The 19265-nt window shown below is 52.4% G+C and overlaps 6 protein-coding genes across 6 annotated transcripts; 4 read left to right on the top strand and 2 right to left on the bottom strand.

The window, feature by feature from the left end:
• Positions 1-248: 248 nt before the first annotated feature.
• Positions 249-1521, top strand: Z520_09455 (uncharacterized protein; the record flags this gene model as incomplete). Its single annotated transcript, XM_016779949.1, has 3 exons — positions 249-409; positions 462-1227; positions 1285-1521. 3 exons carry the CDS (start codon positions 249-251, stop codon positions 1519-1521), a joined length of 1164 nt encoding a protein of 387 aa, XP_016628888.1.
• A 1095-nt stretch (positions 1522-2616) lies between these two features.
• On the bottom strand, positions 2617-3667 carry Z520_09456 (uncharacterized protein; the record flags this gene model as incomplete). The annotated part of the gene is made up of 2 exons (XM_016779950.1): positions 2617-3350; positions 3421-3667. The coding sequence occupies 2 exons, from the start codon at positions 3665-3667 to the stop codon at positions 2617-2619; spliced, it is 981 nt and encodes a 326-aa protein (XP_016628889.1).
• A 730-nt stretch (positions 3668-4397) lies between these two features.
• Positions 4398-7994, top strand: Z520_09457 (uncharacterized protein; the record flags this gene model as incomplete). Its single annotated transcript, XM_016779951.1, has 1 exon — positions 4398-7994. One exon carries the CDS (start codon positions 4398-4400, stop codon positions 7992-7994), a length of 3597 nt encoding a protein of 1198 aa, XP_016628890.1.
• Positions 7995-8620: 626 nt separating this feature from the next.
• Positions 8621-11096, bottom strand: Z520_09458 (uncharacterized protein; the record flags this gene model as incomplete). The annotated part of the gene is made up of 9 exons (XM_016779952.1): positions 8621-8955; positions 9132-9399; positions 9499-9763; positions 9831-9937; positions 9996-10207; positions 10267-10337; positions 10387-10440; positions 10502-10929; positions 10986-11096. 9 exons carry the CDS (start codon positions 11094-11096, stop codon positions 8621-8623), a joined length of 1851 nt encoding a protein of 616 aa, XP_016628891.1.
• A 3727-nt stretch (positions 11097-14823) lies between these two features.
• On the top strand, positions 14824-16706 carry Z520_09459 (uncharacterized protein; the record flags this gene model as incomplete). Its single annotated transcript, XM_016779953.1, has 2 exons — positions 14824-15075; positions 15126-16706. The coding sequence occupies 2 exons, from the start codon at positions 14824-14826 to the stop codon at positions 16704-16706; spliced, it is 1833 nt and encodes a 610-aa protein (XP_016628892.1).
• A 967-nt stretch (positions 16707-17673) lies between these two features.
• Positions 17674-19063, top strand: Z520_09460 (uncharacterized protein; the record flags this gene model as incomplete). Its single annotated transcript, XM_016779954.1, has 3 exons — positions 17674-18466; positions 18514-18745; positions 18796-19063. 3 exons carry the CDS (start codon positions 17674-17676, stop codon positions 19061-19063), a joined length of 1293 nt encoding a protein of 430 aa, XP_016628893.1.
• Positions 19064-19265: the final 202 nt, after the last annotated feature.

Genomic DNA, 19265 nt, shown 5'->3' on the forward strand with positions numbered 1-19265 from the left:
CCATGTAATCCCAGATCCACCAGCCTCCTGCGCGACCCCCGTAACTTAGTCCTCACGTCACTTCCCCTTCACCTCGACGACACAAAGTACCCCAAGAGACAAGGTCCGTTCGCTGCAACCGGAGTGCAGCGAGTGCAATACACCACTCTCACTTCGAGGGACTTTGCGACTCCTTGCCCGTCGAGACCGTTAAGCGACACCGCGAGTGAAGCAGTCTCCTGCGCGTATCGTAAAGGTCAACAAACGCAATGGCACAACCAGCGAGCCGGGGTGAGGATGTCGAGGTCCGCAACCGACTGCCCACTTTGATGGAGGTTCTGGGAAGAAGAACTTTGGCTCCGGTTGATTTGTTTTCATTCTACATTTACATGCGTGACCAGCAACGCTCGGTGGACTACCTGGACTTTTGGTTTGTTTTCAACCCGAATTCAAGGCTTGAATCAATGTTGACTTGTTCAAAGGCTCGATGTCTCTCAACATATGTCCTTGTGCCGCCACTATGTCCGAGAACTGCGCCGGTCGATGCTCGTCGATACGCCCGAGATGGAAAAGACCACCAGCAAAAGGTCTTCGGCGTTGCTCGAACAGTTTGAACTCGGCGAAGGAATAGACTCAAGAAAGAGTGGTCACGAATCAAGAGTGTCTGCCATCTTAAGATCAGATAACGGAGGTGCTGGTGCTGCAGGCCCAAAGCCCCCTCGAAGCAGAGAAGGAGGCGGTGCTACTACCGAGCACTCACCTTCCCACAGCTTGGGATCAGCAAATTCAAGAAACCTCAGTCGTCCTTCCGGCGACCGACCCTCGCCGTCCGAGCTGCCACAACCGTCCTACTCTACCCCTGAAGTGCGAACGGACTCGAATTCTCCTGGACATAGTGTCGCTAGGGCCGACATTAAAGCCAGCGCGGAGAAGATCCTCTACACTTTTGTCTTGCCTGGATCAGAGCGAGAAATTGTCTTGCCAGACACTATGCTGAACAGGATCATTCGAGCAATCGAGGAGGAAGGACGAGATGATCCAGAAGTGTTTGACGATGCAAAGGACTACGTCTTTCAGGCGATGGAGAGGGATGCGTTTCCAGGGTTTTTGCAGGCCAAAGCCCTGGGAAATCTGGTCCCATTGAGCGTGTTGATCAGGCTCGCTATTGGTCTTGCGAGCTTGATGGCCGGGTTTTGGGCCGGTTACTACATGATTCTGCGGGATAGGTCGAGGGCCACTCGCTGCTGGGTAAGGATTCCACCTATTAGGCCCGTCGTCATTCAACCCACTAACCAAAACGTTTAGCTTATCCTTCCTTTTACCATCGGCTGCTACTTCCTCGTCTCCTACCAATACAAGCTCGACATCGTTGCTGCCTACCTGGGATTTAGTGAATACACATGGATGAACTGGTCACGCGTCAGAGAGCCGTTTGTGCGTCGACTGCTTCTGACGCGAGCGACTATTGCATTCTTGATGTTTGCGGCAACGGCGGTAGCATTGAGTGTCTTGTTTATATTTGTGCCGGGCACGAGGTTCTAGGGCTGGGTGGAAGCGTAATGAATTCGCAGTGATGTAAATGAGGACAGTCGGATCGGCGTTCTGTGTGCTTGGAGAATGGCGGGGATCGGAGCGTGGTGGGATGTTCAATGCTTCATGTCCAGCGAAGCAGCGAAACGAACGAGGTCGAATTCTGTTCTGTAATGGGAGACCAAAGGCGTTATTGGTGGAGTCAGTCATGGTGAATGCGGCAACATGCAGCCACCGATCTAACTGCAACCTGCAACAAACGATGAGAACATGCACAGAGGCTGGAAAGATACAGTTGATTGGCAGCAAACAGCAAAACGTCTCTCTACAGTCACGATATCTCTGGCAAACACAACCAGGTTTGAGGCAGGGGATCAAAACAAAACAACAGGAAAAGACACATGGAGCGCTTGGATATGTATGCTGTTAGCTATGCAAAAAAGACTGGACACCTGAGCTCGTTCATATGCCCCCGAATGTCATACATTGAGTTTGATTGTACTTGGGTCTGCCCAATCTTTCGTCTCGTTTTGTCGCTTGTAGAAGAAGGTAAGGGAGAGCAGAGGACCTAGGTACCTAAGGTAGAGGAGATGGATGGGGAAGAAGAAGGGGGTCATTATCCTTGCGTAATGGTTCGTTATCATTTCTCTCATCTAATCCTCACGGGACATATTTGTCCTTTTCTATTTCCCCCGCCCCCCCTGTTGATCCATTCGAGGGGATCCAGAAGGCAGTATGGATGGATAGACTCCCGGTAAAAGCCTCTCGAAGCAATCCGCTCAAGCTCAGCTCATGCTGGCGCTTGCATCGGGCCGGTCTAATGGCGTTCTGGCACATGGTAAGTACGTGGATACCGTGCATCGCTCAGAGCCGACGTCCCTTGGTGTCCTTGCTCGAGATCAACCAGCCGTAATATTTAGTAGGATATGCTTCCATTGCTGGGGCCCAGTTTTGGTTCTGTGTGAGCACTTACTTCCACCCTGCGAGCTCTTCTCCGACGATATCTTCAGAGTAGACCCTCTTGAGTCGCCCAAGTGGTGCCACTTCGTAGCCATGCGGTCGGTTCGATTATGCAGTCAATAATTGATGTGCAGATCCAAAGGGATATCATTTTGACCCTCGTCCACGGTTTCGCTTTGCACCTCGTGAACCTCCGCTCCCGCCGCCTCGCGATCCAAACCCTGCAAAGCCACCTGCACTGTCACTGATACCCTCGTCCAAGTCCATCCTGCCCTCCTCGTAGTCATCCTCTACGTCGTCCCCTTCGCCTTCCATCTGCTGATCAAGATCCCGCTTACTAGGAGGACGTTGACCTGCGCCAAATCCAGCGCCGCGAACGGCACGTCCGTTGAAGCCATTCTCACTTGATGCCTGCTGTCGGTCATCCCTCAGGACGAGCGAGTCCACCTCACTCTGTCGGCTTCTCTCTTGTATCGCTCTCTGTTGCGCTGTTGCTCGAACGGCGGCAATTTGCGCTTCGAGGTCGCTCACGACGGAGACACAGCGCGATTCCCATGTCTGCAGGATCTGCAAGAGGACGGGAAGGGAGTGTGGGCGTAGATCACGGAGAGGGGCCACGGACATGATGTGTACGGTCGGCGGAGTCGACGTGGGACTGAGACGAGCGGTGAGGAGGCCAGAGTAGATTGACTGTGTGATCAAGGATTCTAGCTCTTGCGGGGTGGAAAGCAGGAGGGAGGCGAGGAGCGCAGGGTAGGTCAAAGCATTCGCTGTTGTGTTGTTGTTGCTGGTCGGAGCGAATGGTGAGGCCAGACTCAGGAGGCTAAGCTGGCGTAATTTGAAGGTTTGAGCTTCGTCGAGGGGTGGAAGAGACGGGTCGGCTACGAACATGAGAAGTCCATTAGCATACAAGTCCCCAATGGCTACCACCATACCACCTTGGTGTTCTACCTTTGTACTCCTCATACGTGCCCCAACTGAAGATCTCCAACAATGTCAACCATGGTTCTGCTTCCGTGCCTCTCAAGCTCTGGAGTACTGGCAGTGAAAGTAATTCGGTGAAGATGTACGCCCCAGGAGCGGAGATCGCTCCCTTGATCAGTTCAGCAATGAAGCGCGGGGAAGGGGTCTTGGTAGTAGTGGCGAGGTGAACAAATGGCTGGATCGCAGCGAGTGCTTTTGTCTGAGATTGGTCCATTGTTCGATAGTTATCTGAAGAGGCAGAGGGGGACAGGGACTCGCGCAAAGGTGGGAGAGGACGTGGGGATTTGATCTGCAGGCTGAGAACCCGAGGACGAGGCTGTCACGGCGGGCAGATGTTGGAGCTTGGCATTGACGAGGCTGAGGGTAGACGCCTTGTGCACGTGCTTCAAGTTGGCCTAACAACTACAATGCAAGGCACAGAGGGGGTTGGTTCACTGTCAATTTCCACCAGACACGATTTTAATCATCATAATAATACGCTGCGTGTTGTCAATTCTCTCCTGATTACCGAGTACGTATCTGCGAGGCAAGGCTGCACACCAGCCCTGCGATGCCCTCTATCAGGCTAGTGGTGGCGTGATACTAATTAGGGGAACTGGGAATCTGTCTCTGACCGAATCCGTCGATAGTGTCGCTTTTCGGTTTCAGGCGTTGATCCCACGCCTCGCATTTCTCAGCTTCAACCCCCCGTCTCACTTTCTGGCTGCTCACAACTCGGTCCCCTCGCGACTTTCCACGGCCGCTTACTTCTCGGCTTCGCTCTCCGTCCTCCCAATACGCTCTTTAAAGTCCTGTTTCGCTTTTGCACCGTCTTCTACACCGGTATATTCGACTTCTCTTCCTATCCCGAAGTCGGTCCCAGAACGCGCTCCCCCGAACGATGCGTTTATGATTGCCCCCTCTATCTCAGCACTGCTGATTTCCTCCACTGAACATTCGTTAAAATGAGTGCGAGTAACAGTGGCCATGAGGGGCCGCAGCCCTCGCCGAGTCCGGCCCATATGGCCACCACCACCCTCAAAGTCGATGGAATGACCTGCGGTGCCTGCACCTCCGCAGTCGAGTCAGGGTTTAAGGATGTCGACGGTGCCGGTGCTGTATCGGTCAGCTTAATGATGGGAAGAGCCGTGGTACATCATGATCCCAAGAAGTTGTCTCCCGAGCAGATTGCAGAGATCATTGAAGACCGTGGTTTCGATGCCGAAGTCCTCTCCACCGATATGCCAAAACCACCGGTTCTGTCCATTTCAACCGGAGTATCCGATTCAAAAGCTCAGCTCACAGCCACAACGATATCTATACAAGGAATGACTTGCGGGGCATGCACTTCCTCCGTGGAGGCGGGCTTCAAGGATGTTCCGGGTGTCAAAAGCATGAGTGTTTCTCTTTTGGCGGAGCGGGCAATCGTCCAGCATGACGCAAAAATCATAAGTGCCGATGCATTGGCGGAAATCATTGAAGATCGGGGATTCGACGCCAGCGTGATCGATTCAAAACTTCAAGACGCTACTAGACCGGCAGGCGGGAATGCAGAAGCCAACGACCAGTCGCAAACGTGGACAACCACTGTAGCCATCGAAGGCATGACGTGTGGAGCTTGCACCTCCTCCGTCGAAGGCGCTTTCAAGGGCGTTCCCGGTCTGGTCAAGTTTAACATAAGCCTTCTGGCAGAGCGAGCAGTCATCTCCCATGACCCAGTCGTCCTTCCCTCCGAGAAGATCGTCGAACTTATTGAAGATGCCGGGTTCGATGCTAAAATTGTGTCGTCTTCTCAAGCTGATACCAATGTGCAGAGCTCAACACACGTTTCCCAGCAGCTCAAGATTTATGGTCTTCCCGATGGGCAGACTGCGACTGAGCTGGAAAACAAGTTGAGAGCAATGCCGGGCGTCAAGAGTGCGGTAATCAGTCTTTCCACGTCTCGTGCTACCATTACCTACGATCCGGCCCTGGTCGGTCTTCGCATGATTGTCGCGGTCGTTGAAGACGCTGGATTCAACGCCTTGGTTGCAGACTCGGAAGACAATAACGCACAGCTGGAATCTCTCGCCAAGACAAAAGAGATCCAGGAGTGGAAGAAAGCATTTCTGACTTCCTTGGGCTTCGCGATTCCCGTGTTTTTGATCAGCATGATTATACCCATGTTCTTCAAGTCGATAAATTTTGGAGCCATTGAGATCATCTCGGGCCTCCTTTTGGGTGACGTTATCTGCTTCGCACTTACAATCCCCGTGCAATTCGGCGTTGGAAAGCGTCTCTATATTTCAGCATACAAAAGTTTGAAGCACAAGTCGCCGACCATGGATGTGTTGGTTGTTTTGGGTACTTCGACGGCGTTTTTCTTCAGCTGTTTTGCCGTCATTGTGGCGGTCTTGATACCTCCTCACAGTAAACCCAGCACCATCTTCGACACTAGCACTATGCTTATCACATTCATTTCTCTTGGGCGATGGCTCGAAAATCGAGCAAAGGGCCAGACGTCCAGAGCTCTGTCTCAGTTGATGTCTTTGGCTCCGAGCATGGCAACCATCTATGAGGACCCTCTGTACGCGGAGAAGCTCGCCGATACGTGGACAGCTCCATCGTCTCCAGTGCTCGAGAAGACGCCCACCATGGATCTGAGGAGAGTGCCATCAGGTCCCGGTCCATCAGGCCCTTCTGCGATTGAAAAGACCATTCCAACCGAACTTATTGAAGTTGGAGATGTTGTCATCCTTCGACCCGGCGACAAGATACCTGCTGATGGAGTCGTTACCCGCGGAGAGAGCTTCGTGGATGAAAGCATGGTGACCGGTGAGCCCATGCCTATTCAAAAGAAGAAGGGCAGCACACTCATAGCAGGTACCGTCAATGGTGCCGGCAAGATTGACTTCAAAGTTACACGCGCGGGAAAGGACACACAACTGAGCCAAATTGTCAATCTTGTGCAAGAGGCCCAGACGAGCAGAGCGCCTATTCAGCGAATGGCAGATCTTGTCGCAGGCTACTTTGTCCCTATCATCATCCTCCTTGGGTTGATCACGTTTGTTGGGTGGATGATTCTAAGCCACATCATGCCTAACCCTCCGAGAATATTTACAGACAGACAGAATGGCGGGAAATTCATGGTCTGCCTGAAGCTCTGCATCTCAGTCATTGTCTTCGCTTGTCCTTGCGCTCTCGGATTGGCAACCCCAACGGCGGTCATGGTGGGAACTGGCACTGCTTCGCAACAAGGCATCCTCGTCAAGGGAGGCGCCGCTCTTGAAACAGCCACCCGCATCACCCATGTCGTTCTGGACAAGACGGGTACTCTGACTTTCGGAAAACTTAACGTCGCCGACACAAGCTATGCAGCTCTCTGGAACTCCAATGAATGGCGTCAGAAATTGTGGTGGACTCTTGTTGGTCTCGCCGAGACAGGATCTGAACACCCCATTGCCAAATCCATCGTTCTTGCCGCCAAGGAAAAGCTCGGTCTAGAAATAGAGGAAGGCCTTCCCGGCCAGGTTGGCACCTTCGGCGTCACCGTTGGTCAAGGAGTATCAGCCATCATTGAGCTCAACAACCCAGGGGATGAAACCAAGTACAAAGTCTACGTCGGAAACGCAACCTTCTTGGCCAACAAGAAGATCGATATCCCGGCCGATGTCGAGAGCGCAGTCAACGCGGCTCTGTCTCCCACAACCCGAAGCAAATCCAAGACTGGAATAACGACCATCTACGTTGCGATTAACGGACAATATGCGGGTCATATCGGCCTCTCTGACACTCTTAAACCTACGGCCCACGCCGCTATAACTGCCTTGCACAAAATGGGGATTTCCACCAGCCTCGTCACTGGAGATACCTATAACACTGCCCTCTCCATCGCTGAATTGGTGGGCATACCCCGAGAATCCATTCGCGCATCTGTCTCTCCTGGTGAAAAGCAATCCATCATCTCAGACCTTCAATCTCAAGGGGAGATTGTCGCTATGGTTGGAGACGGGATCAACGACTCTCCGGCTCTTGCAACCGCCAATGTCGGCATTGGTCTTGTCTCTGGAAGCGACATCGCAGTCGAAGCCGCAGATATAGTGATCATGCGGTCGGATGACATGCTCAATATCCCGACCGCCCTGCATCTGTGCCGTGTCATATTCCGCCGGATCAAGCTCAATCTAATATGGGCCTGTGCATACAACGTCATCGGACTACCATTTGCAATGGGTATCTTCTTGCCGCTCGGCTATCACATGCCCCCACTCATGAGCGCCACGGCGATGATGTTCAGCAGCATCTCTGTGACGTTGAGTTCCTTAGCATTGAGATGGGTTGGCAGGCCCAAGTGGTTGACTGTTGAAGCTCTGAAGATGGAAGGAGACAGATACAGTGCGCCCATGATTGGGGCGAAGAGGAGAAAGAGGCCGATGAACAATGGCGGCTGGATGGGCACCGTACAAGGGGTCGCGGAGGCGATGTTTGACAGACTCGAAGGTGTGGCGATGAGGAGAAGAGCGCAGGAGAGGGAACGGGGCAATTACGTCCCGTTGCAAAACGTCGAGGCAGATGCTGTGTAAGGTGAATGAATCGAGGACTTTATTTCATATGTGGTTGTCACTTGGCCTTAGATAAGGGCCACATATATTGGATATCAAGCTTCAAAGCTTTGTAATATACCACTCTTCTTGCTTAGACTTGGTAGATGCTCTATGGAGGCTGAGTGCCACTATATATAGCGAGATATATATACTTTATTCCTTCTCTAAGGAACTGTGCTCTCTCTTGCGGTCAAACCCGACTGTTGAAGCCAGCTGCCTTCATTATTGCAGCCGCCTCATATCCTTGGTGAGAGTGGAAGTCCTCACTCCTGACGAATACATGGCCAGTGAGATATGGGTAAATCCCAAGAGAGAACCGCTGCGCCCTAGTCCTATGCAGCCTGGTTATCCACAATCTATTGGTCTATCAGCCTATTAAGTCAATGAAGGGAATTTGGTAGTACATTTGCCCTACGTCCTCGGCGTCACTTTAGCACGCGCAGACTTCCCCTGTCCACATACACGTATGGCGCCAAGCTGGACCCTGACCGAACATACCTAGGTATTCCTTCTTTTCTTTAGGAGAGACAACAGATGTCAAGCCAGCCCAGCCCAGCCCAGCCCAGCCCAGCCTTTTGGCCCCCCTTGTTTTTTCGGCCGACCGCCTAACTCACCGCGAATTTACTCCTGGCCCTTAACTTGGCGCCGAACCGCCAAAGCAGAAACATGCCGACCACACCACCACAAGCCAGGCCGGCGAGCAGACTATTCCCGGGGCCGATGCCCAGGTTCTTGAACATGGGCCTGGAGAATTCGACGCAGCCGGCGGCAAAGAGGGCGCGGAAGAGGTCGTTGGAGGCGAGCAGGGAGGCCGTGTAGCGCGGGTACGACAGGGGGAGGTACACGAAGATGCACTGGAAGATGATGAAGTTGGAGCCCACGACGATCATCACGCCGACGATGCTGGCCATCCAGTGCACGCCGTGGCGGGAGGTCCAGCCTGTATAAGCATTAGTTGTTGCGAGGAAAAGCGTGTCGTTTGGGTGTGCGTGCGTCTCTCCGCTTTTTTCCAGATGATTGTGGATGGATTTGGTATGGAGCGTGAGCGGGAGAAAAGGCAGAATAGGGCGTTGGGACACACAGAGAGAGGTGGGGGAAGGCTGATTCGTGACTTACCGAACATAAACAGTCCCGCAGGTAGGACGCAGACGGCAAACAATGCAGGTACCAGCCGATGTTCTGGCGCTCGCAGGCCGTTTTTGATAATGTCAGGCACCAGGTAGACAAGCAGATATGTGTTGTAGATGATGACGGCGATCGTGGTCGCCACACCGATGCTGATAAAGGTCAAGCCCAGCTCGCCGAGATTGAAGCCGTAGATGGAAATGTAGACCAGCGGAAACGCCTCGAAGAAGGAATAGTAGATGCCATAGAGGAGAGAGGACTAGGAGAAAAAAAAAAGACGCAAGAGGAACAGGTTAGCGAGAATGGTAGCCTCGAAACGACAGTGTTGCAGGGATGGTTTTGAGAGGGTCTAACTCACGTAGATATTTGTGAAAAACACGGCAGGGTCCTTCATCATGATCTCGAGCGGTTTTATGATGGCGTCGAAAAAGACTTCCGAATACTTCATGTGGGCCTGCTCGATCTCGCTCTGGGACCGCAGGTCTGTCCTCCCCGTGAGTCTCCGCAGTCGTGCGGCTCGTCGCCGGAGGATCGTGGCGCTGGAGGTCTCGGGGAAGGAAATCAGGTAGACGACCAGAATAGGTGCACTAAGCCAGAGCAGTTCCCATAACGACCATCTCCATCTGTGCTTTGTTGTCAGCCAAACTAGGCAGAACGAGAACGATTGGGCTTGGGGAAGATATCACTTACCCTTCGGCAGTGACAGCGAACGACGAGATAGCTGGTCCGAGCGCAGGGCCCCAGAAGCAGGCAGCCGTCCAGGAAGAAAGATACACGGGGAGAATCAAGAGGGAGAACTATGGTTGTTAGGTCGCTTCTTGTATTCACCTCATGCATAGACGGGACCAAACATACCATGTCGCCCACGGAGGCAGCTCCATTTGCAAGACAGGGGCTGGACAGAAAGCCTTGCAGGAATCGAAGAACCAACAACCCGGCATAGTTATCAACAACTGCTGTCGGTATGCAGATGATGACAAAAAGAATAAAGGCAGGCGTGTAGACTCCGTTGCGGCCGATGGCAGGAATCTCGCAGAGCGGCGCAAACAGCAGGGGACCAATTCCGTCTGTATACAGGTGTCGTCAGTGCCGGTTTCACGCAAATAAAGCAGGAGATTCAACGTACAGCCTATAACATATATGGCGAGGCCCATTGCTGCCGCTGCCTCGCTCACGCCGAATCTCTGCATGACTCCACTAGGAGTACATCAGTATGCGGTCTGAGGCACATGCGAGTGAGGTTTACCTTTCGCTAACGACGTAAATGCTGGAGCCTCCGTACATGGCGAAGGTGTATAGGCTGTACCATCTAGGTTAGTCGTCTCGTCGGCACCAGAGCCAGGAGCAGGGATAGACAATACCATATTTGCACCAACACAAAGAGCTTCTTCGCCTGCGACCAATTCTGTGGATTCTCTGGGTCGTCAGTCGTATACCAGTCGACAAGGATGGTCCCGTCGGCGGATCTGTGCAGGGAGATCGGCTTGCTCCTGGTCTTTTCCAGCTCGAGCTGCCGATCCAGGGCGAGACGCTCTTCCGTAAAGGGTAGACTGTGTTGTCTGGAGAGAGTTGGTTCTAAAGCGCCTCCTCCCTCTGCTCTTTCCATTGGGCGTGTCGACGCTTCGCCATCAGCCTCAGCCTTCTCTGGATCTACGACCCCGGACTCGAATTTTGCTTCCTCTGCTTGCGCATCCCCAGGTGTTTCGGAAGTCTGCTTTTCTGGCTCGGCCGCTTCGGGCTCAGACTCGTCGGGCTCCGGTATATCCTTCTGGAGGGGATCCCCAGACGACTGTAGCGTACGTCATTCCTTCGGTGTCCCTTCTGGGAGATTGCAGGTAGACTCACTAGCTTGGGGAGCACGAAGCCTGGTCGCTCGTCGGGATACAGAAGTATCCGGTTGTGAGTGACCCATCGAAGGAATTGCCCCAGAGGCGCATCGCGGATTGTGTCGAGCATGATGACTTATGCGCCGTTCGGTTGTGTACCCGGGAAACAGAGCAGCAAATGTTTCGGCTACCTTCCTTTCACACTTAGACCCGGCTGGAAGGAGAACCGCATCCATTATAAAACACCGTCTGGGCCACAGCGTCAGAAGCAGGGCGGATCCAGCACAAGCTGTGCCCGTTCTAGACGAAATCTCTTGGACCGAGTAATGTAAGCAGACTCGCTCTCTTAACATCGATTGGAAGGTGATCAAGTCGAATTCGGGTGATATCGCCCTCTAACCTGATCCGATCGGAGCAATGGCTCGACGATGGACATGTATCTGAAGCGTACGATGGTGACGAGGCCGAGGCTGACCACCGTGATCTGTACAGGCACATGGTCAGCCTGTCCTCGAATTTCTCGAAATACTCGTGAATCCCCCTCCCCTCCTGGGGTACGTTCAGTAGGTAGTCAGCAGAGCGGCAGAGCCCATCGGAAAAATTACTGTCACGTAGAAAGCGTAGATATGTCACTTCTTGATGAGGTAATTCGGAGTCGGTAATGGTCATTTTGTCTCCGGGACTCCATTGCTTATATCGAAGTGATATTGATTGTGTAAATAAGAGTCATAGCTCCCGGCGACCTATCTCCCAATCGGGGAAGACAGCAGAGAACGGAGGGAAGGAAGAGTGAGAATATGAGAGAGGCAGCTGTGGGCTAAGATGAATTGAATACCAGTATAGATCCGGATTCGCGGAATAAAGCCGACGCGGCCATAGAGAACGGCCCTTGCCAAACTCATCTATACAAACTCATCATCAATCATACGCGTGGGCTTCCGAAACGCGATTCTTGTCGCGGCCCCCCTTGGTCGCTGCTCTGTCCTTTCCCCTCGGCTATGTCCATTCCGTCACCTCTCTCGCCACCATCGCTATCGCTGAGAATTAATCATTCTTTTGTAGTGTTAGTCCGTGTGTCCTTCTGTGGCTGTCAAGATATCCGCCACGCCGAGGTTCCTCAGAACCTCTTCTCTCCAATCACTGCTGCTGTTGTCCGTCCGCTGCTTATGCCGCCACTTCCGAGAGACGATCATGTGAGAGATGGAAGATGCAGGTACACCTTCCATGGCTGAGCCGAGCCGCAGTACCAAGTGATGGAGCTTCCGGCCCCCAGCGCCTGCCCTCGACCTTTTCTCGGTTGTAGCTGGACCTGTTGAACGAAAGCCTTCCTCAGACATTGCATTCCCGGAATGAGCGACGGGTCCACTCACTGTCACGATATGTTCAGACTATGGGATGCAGGACGTCCTTATGCCATTGCGACGTGCAGTTGTCCGTCATGCCTCTAAAGCGTCTGACAGACGACTGAATCAGACCAAGGACACGTCTTCCCTTCCTCCATGTGTGCTCCACGAGACCCAAATATGCAGGGATGACTTCCGCCAGCTGTGACGGAAAACCAGCATATCCGACACCCGCTATTGCGGCAATACCCCCTTACAACCAATAAGGAAAACCCCCCATCAACGAGAACTACCCCGGACATACCTAGATATGGGAAGCATTTTTGCCTAGTCGGTGTGAGCTGATCGCCTTGGTCATGCCCATACTCACGCCTTCCTGTTTGGCGCTGTTTACACAGGTGTAGGCCTGATGTTCGAGCGGGAATCTGTGGGCTAGATTTTCAGATTGGCCTTCTTCTGACGCGAGACTCCGATAATTAGCAGCTATATATCAATAAATGTCCTCAATTATAGGCGACAAAGGTGAGTACGCGCTTGCTGTCCAAGAATACCTAGGTATGCTCTCGTCCGGTTCTGGCCGGAGACGTTGCGGTCAGCCACAGAACAGGTCGAGGCAAAGCCGGCTGGCTGCATTGACGTTGACTGCTAACTGTTTAAGGTAATATCACCTACATGGATCGAGTCTGCTGACAAGATCCCAGGTTGAAGGTGTACGCAGTCTGGTCGCTCCAGCTTGAGCATAATAACTTCTCCGCTTTGGAGGGACCTGCTTCTGTGGATATGTTCGATGCACGTCTTAGTCAATTCCAAATCTCCGTGGTCAAGTCAGCATATCGAACAGAACTCACGTCCTGCGAAAGCGGAGAAGCATTCATGGCTAAGTCAGCGTAGGAAAAGACTTTCTCAGTGCTTTGGATCTGTATCGAGGACTGATTTCAAATGGCTGGCGAATCTACTAAGACCCTCATGGGGAGGCAACGTAACATTCCGAGAAACAGAAACACAACTGCCCACCCGTTCAATCGTCTCTGGAGAATCCATCTCAGCCGAGAGCATACGTACACGGCCCATACACAGCGCCGAGGAAGCGGCGTCGTGGTCTATTTTCGGAGATGTCCTTGCCATTCAGATATCCATAACGGTCTGTGAGCAGAAATCCGCTTCTGTCACAATTATATCAAACCTTGTCGGATGCATCCATTCGGTGGTGACCGACAAAGTAACCTCCTCAAAGGTGATGAGGGATATAGTACATGCGAATGGCTCCATGGATGCGTTGGTGGTCTTTGCTCCTGCCCTTGGCGATTCGATGTCTTTGTTGACCTGTGAACGCTGGAATGCCTTTCTGAGAGCAATTTCTGATATCTACGGGCTTCTCAGTCAACTTGTCAAATTTGCCTTATGCTTGAGGCATGGGTCTTTTGTCCCTGCTCCTGACTATCAGCGGATGCCCTTCCGAGTAAGTATTGTCCGTATCCTTGCTTGGATTTTCTTTGATTGCCAAGGGCTGCCTTCAGTGGTATTTCACCATGCAAACTTCTGTGTCTGAGAATTTTGTTACTGGGATCCTGAGATACAATCTTCATTCTTCTCGCCGCTCACTGCACAATCAGTCTCATCTCCGTGACCTCTGAGGCATGTCCGATGAAGCATTCGATCCACGACGCTGCTATAGGGATGAAGCCGACCAGGTGACTCCAAGCTGTGGCCATTTCAATTGATATTCCTGTTGCTTCGAGTTCGACGAATACGAAAGAACTTCTGACTGCCAATCGACGACGAACAAATACCCAATGTTAGTTCGAATGCTTGCCTGGCCATTGCCTAATGCATCAAAGATAGCTCACAGTATCGAAAGAGATTACTCCGCGATCAGGCGCACAAGCGTCCAGGCACACAGGTTCAGCGCAAAACAGTTGAGTACTACGATGACCACTAGCGGTTCGGCCATACCCAAGGACCTACTAGTACCTCAGAATCTGCAATTACTGCTACCAAACGTGGCTAGCTCAGTCTACGACATGTATTACTCATCGACATGCCGACCTCAGACATGCCTCCAAACACCCTCGACAATTGCCTGAAGTATCTTTTGAACCCTGAGACAGACCTCAGTCAGGACCGGTGGCCGGATACGGAAAAGTCTAGGGGCGAATGGCATTAAGACTTGATCCAGATCGGATCGTCCTCAACTTCTATGCAACCTCGTAGGAAATCCGCAGTGCCCAGATTGGCTTGCAGGTCTCGTGTCAGCAAAGGAATATTCGGGGGCCTTCTTTCCAACAGTCAGTGGTGATCAATTTCGCGCACGCGGCCGCATGGGACCCGAGGTTGGAGATTATCCTCATGGACGTGAACAACCAACAGAGCCAGCCTGACTTGGGAAGAATTACTCATCAGTAACTACGCTTGTTGAGAACATGTAAGTGACAAAGGACAACCAGCTATAAAGTGATTCTCACCCTCTAGAAGGCTCCATAATCTGTCCATCCGTGGAATACACAGCGCCACAACATGTCTTCAGAGAAGCCGGTGTTTTGCTCGGTAGACGAGTTCGTCGCTATACCGTTCGACTTTGTCATTGCGGGTGGAGGTACTGCTGGCCTGGTGCTCGCCGCCCGTCTCTCGGAGGATGCTGCGTTTCGTGTCGGAGTCCTTGAAGCTGGCGACAACAAGTTAGATGATCCACTGATCACTATCCCTACCCTTTACATGCAGGGAGCGAACAAGCCGGACTATGACTGGGTTTTGAAGAGCGTCCCTCAGGTACCCGTGGACTTGGACAGGTGATAAAGAGTGGTTGCTGATCGGAGTAGAAACATGCCAACAACCTTGAATATTCGCTGCCTCGAGGAAAAATGCTGGGTGGCACCAGTGGTCTCAACCAGTCCCTCTGGATGAGGGGGACGCGCGCTGACTATGATGAGTTGGCGACATTTGCTGGCTCAGACGAGTGGTCTTGGGATAATCTGCTACCGTATTTTCAGAAACATGAGCGGTTGGACACGCAAGACGCTCCTCTCTACCCTTCTGAAACGCACGGGACGAATGGAGTGATTCACACTAGCAGCAATCGGTCCCAAATACCCATCGAAAAAGACCTTCTCGAGACCTGTAGAGAGGTTGCAGGATTCGACGTGACGTCCGATGATCCGACTGCTGCAAATCGAGACAACTTTTTCAACGCTCTGTCGACGGTGGATCGCTCTGATCGTCCCGGCACGCGCAGCTATGCAGCCTCAGCATACATTCTGCCCAACCTTGGACGATCAAATCTCAATATTCTCACCGGGGCCACCGTGGACAGCGTTAGATTTGACAGCTCCAAGAACGATCCAACAGCTGATGGAGTGCATTTCTGGCATGGCGGAAAACGGTACACCGCGAATGCGAACAGGGAGGTCATCATCTGCGCTGGGACCTACAAAACCCCTCAAATTCTCGAGCTCTCCGGGATTGGAGATCCACAGGTAGTGCAAGCCGCCGGGGTAGACTGTATCGTCGCGAACAAGCTCGTCGGTGCAAACATGCAAGATCACCATGCCACTGCTGTTTCCTTCGAGTTGGCCCCCGGAGGATTCTCCATCGATGCCTTTGTCAACCCGGAAGTCGTCCAGCCTTTCATGGAGCTGTATCAGAAGACCGGCACGGGGCCACTGGCAAATCCTCCCTCGGGTATGGGATACCTCAGCTACGCGGCGCTGGTGGGCCCTGAAGAACTGCAAGCCACGATTGACGCCGTGAGATCGACTCAGGGGATTGAGACGCCGCTCAGCGAGGCGCAACAGCGACGGGTGATCCAGAAACTCCAGGACCCCAAGGCGGCCGCGATCCAATTGCTCTTCATCCCGGCGTACATCAACACGGAAAAGGGCCTTGCGGACCAATCCCAATTCCTCACGCCGCCCGCCAACAGCGACACCAACCACGTCAGCTTCGTCGTCGCGTTCCAATACGCGCTCAGCCGGGGCAGCGTGCACATCACGAGTAGCGACGCGCAAGTCCAGCCGGCGATCGACAACGCCTTCCTCGCACACCCGGTCGACATGGCCGTGCTGCGCTCGGCGCTGCCATTTCTGAACGCCGTGTCGCTGGCGCCGCGGATCAGACCGCAACTGCACCCTCGGTACTCGTTCGCGGCGCAAGTCGGGCTGGGCGACAGGGACGCCGAAGAGGCCCTTCTCCGCCGCAACGTTGGCACCGAGCACCACCCGATCGGCACCGCGGCCATGGGCGACGTCGTTGACGCGCAGCTGAGGGTCCTGGGGGTCAACCGCCTGCGTGTCGTCGACGCGAGCGTCCTGCCCGTGCATATCTCTGGAAATCCCATGGCTACCATCTACGCAATCGCGGAGAAGGCGTCGGACATGGTCAAAGCGGCGCATGCGCCGAATTAAAAAGTCTTCTCACATCATTCAGATTCAGAGGTCAGGAAAACAATAGTGAACTAGATATATACAGTAATCTTCCCCTCCGTCCGTTTGGCGCCTTTTTCCCTGGCATCGAATTTGTGGTGGCCCTTTAACTAAACCTTAAACTAGATTTTCTTAAAGTTCTTAACTAGCTTTAACTTCTAGGCATGCCTAATTAGTGCCAAGACCGGTGCCAAGAAAAAAAGGCGCCAAACTTCGAGTCGAACGGACAGAACGAAGGGGGGATAATGTGTGTTACTCGGTACACCCAGAACTGTGCTTCGTCCATTACCAGTTTCGTTCAGATACCCGGCCAAGCAAGTGAGAGCGCCGAGGAGGCCACGGCAGAGTACTAGGCGAGCCACGGTGAGAGCTGCCCCTGATGTCAATCAGCCGAAGCCAGTTCGGGTCCCCCTCGACTATATTAATAGTTGCCTAGCTGGTCCCCTTGAATCATTTAACCAAGCTTGCGGCCTGGAGACTTCCTATCCTTCCCTCTGCGTCGTGACGCGTCTTGCCCAATCCTGGCGTTGGATAGGTTCAGTCAAGTAACTTGCATCCCCTTGCAATGAAAGACCCAAGTGCCGAGATTTCAGAGACCTGGAAAGAACGACGTGGTAGCGTCTTATTGGCTACGTGAATGTTTCGATTTGCTGTAGTGCAAACGGTACAAGACGACTCAGTGCGACGCTCCTTGTTATTCTTCAACCTTCTACCTAGACGGATATTTGTGTTATTACTACCACCAAGTAGTGGTTACCTGTTTTCCTTCTTCGGAACCTGACTGATTACAAGCGTCTATCATATGAGGTGGGGGAATCTCGAATGAGCTCACCAATCTGGACCGGATTCGTTCCTTGCGGGCTCGAAACAGTATATTTGAAGCTCCAGCACTGCTTTGGCGTCGTTTCGATAATTCCTCGGGTCCTCATAACCTGGACTACATTTCCCAATGACTGCCAAATCCTTCTCTTTCATCGTCCTTGGTGCTGGCGTCTTCGGCGCCTCTACAGCCCTGGCTCTTGTACAAAGTTATCCTTCAAAGTCAATCGCGCTTATCGATAGGGAGATTCCCCGTCGCCAGGGTGCTTCATGGGACTGGACCAAAGTGATTCGAGCCGATTACACAGACATATTTTATACCAGGCTTGCTCTCGAAGCTAAAGATATATGGAGAAACGATCCTCTATACAGTGAGAACTACCATGAAACCGGGTTAGTATGGGTCGATGAGTCTGGATTCAGTAAAGCTGTCACTCAGAACTACAGCGTCCTTGGAGTTGAGGAGAAATGGCAAATGGTGTCTGTAAAAGATCTGAAAGCAAGCTACGGCGGTATTTTTTCCGAAGCTGAATTTGGAAAACTCCAGAGCATATACTTGAACGAGAGTAGTGGATGGGTTGAGGCTGGTAAAGCTCTTACAACTGTGATTCAAGCAGCAGCGTCGGCAGGTGTACAGCTCATCGAATCCGAAGCCAGCAATTTGGTGTTTGATGATAGGGGTTGTTGTATTGGGCTCCGGGCCGTGGATGGGCAGGTCTTCATGGCAGAAAAAGTCATTTTGGCAACCGGTCCTGAGACGGCGAAATTCCTGATAGCAAGCGCCCCTGATGTTCCACAACTACGCGTGGGCGGTCGGCTGTCAGCAGCAGGCCTTGTGACTGGCGTTCTCAACCTCGATCCGGATGAAGCAATCCGTCATCAAGGTACCCCAGTTTTCTTACATGCTGGCGGACCAGCCCAAGGTAATGTATAGTACGCTTTCACAATAAAGATCTACTAAACAGAATAGGAGCCATCATACCGCCCGGTGCAGAGAACTGTGTTAAGGTCACATGTGATATAAGTTTTGTGAACACAACAGCACTATCAGGTCAAATATCCATGTCAGTACCCCCGGAAGACTCTGAAATTGTACAGCGGGCATTGTTAGAAGAGATGAAAGCAGAACTACGTAGAGTGTCCGTTGGTATTCTTGGTGAAAAAGGGAGCCAGAAAGGCTTTCGAGATTGCCGTATTTGCTGGTAAGTTTCAACCCCTAGTTCCGAGTTGAAATCCTTCTCATGTTACCTAGGGACGCAATAACCCCTTCCCAAGATTTCCTAATATCAGCTCATCCCGGTTGTGAAAACCTTTATCTAGCAACCGGAGGTTCATTCCATGGCTGGAAATTTCTACCTACGGTGGGCAAGTACATTGTCCATATGCTTGAAGGAAGACTCGCTCCTGAATTATCAAATCGGTGGGCATGGGACAGTCAATATCTACACCCAGCGAACAGTAGGATGGCTCCTTCCCGCGAAATGGCGGGCTTGATGATCAATAAGTCTCCTGAAGTATAGGCCAACTGCAGATAGAGCTTTGGGCAGGAACGACAAAAAAAGCCCTGTCATTATTGGCAAAGTGAATTGCCGAAGCCGGACTGCGGAAACGCACCGTCGACTCTTTCCATGTCCCTCTCGTTATGCGACCCGTATATCGTTTCTTTTCAACATCTGTTTGCGCCCAAGGAAGCCTCCAAATCAGGAACTACACCCTGTTTTG

This window comes from Fonsecaea multimorphosa, assembly GCF_000836435.1.
Source record: "Fonsecaea multimorphosa CBS 102226 unplaced genomic scaffold supercont1.24, whole genome shotgun sequence".
NCBI classification, from domain to species: Eukaryota; Fungi; Ascomycota; class Eurotiomycetes; order Chaetothyriales; family Herpotrichiellaceae; genus Fonsecaea; species Fonsecaea multimorphosa.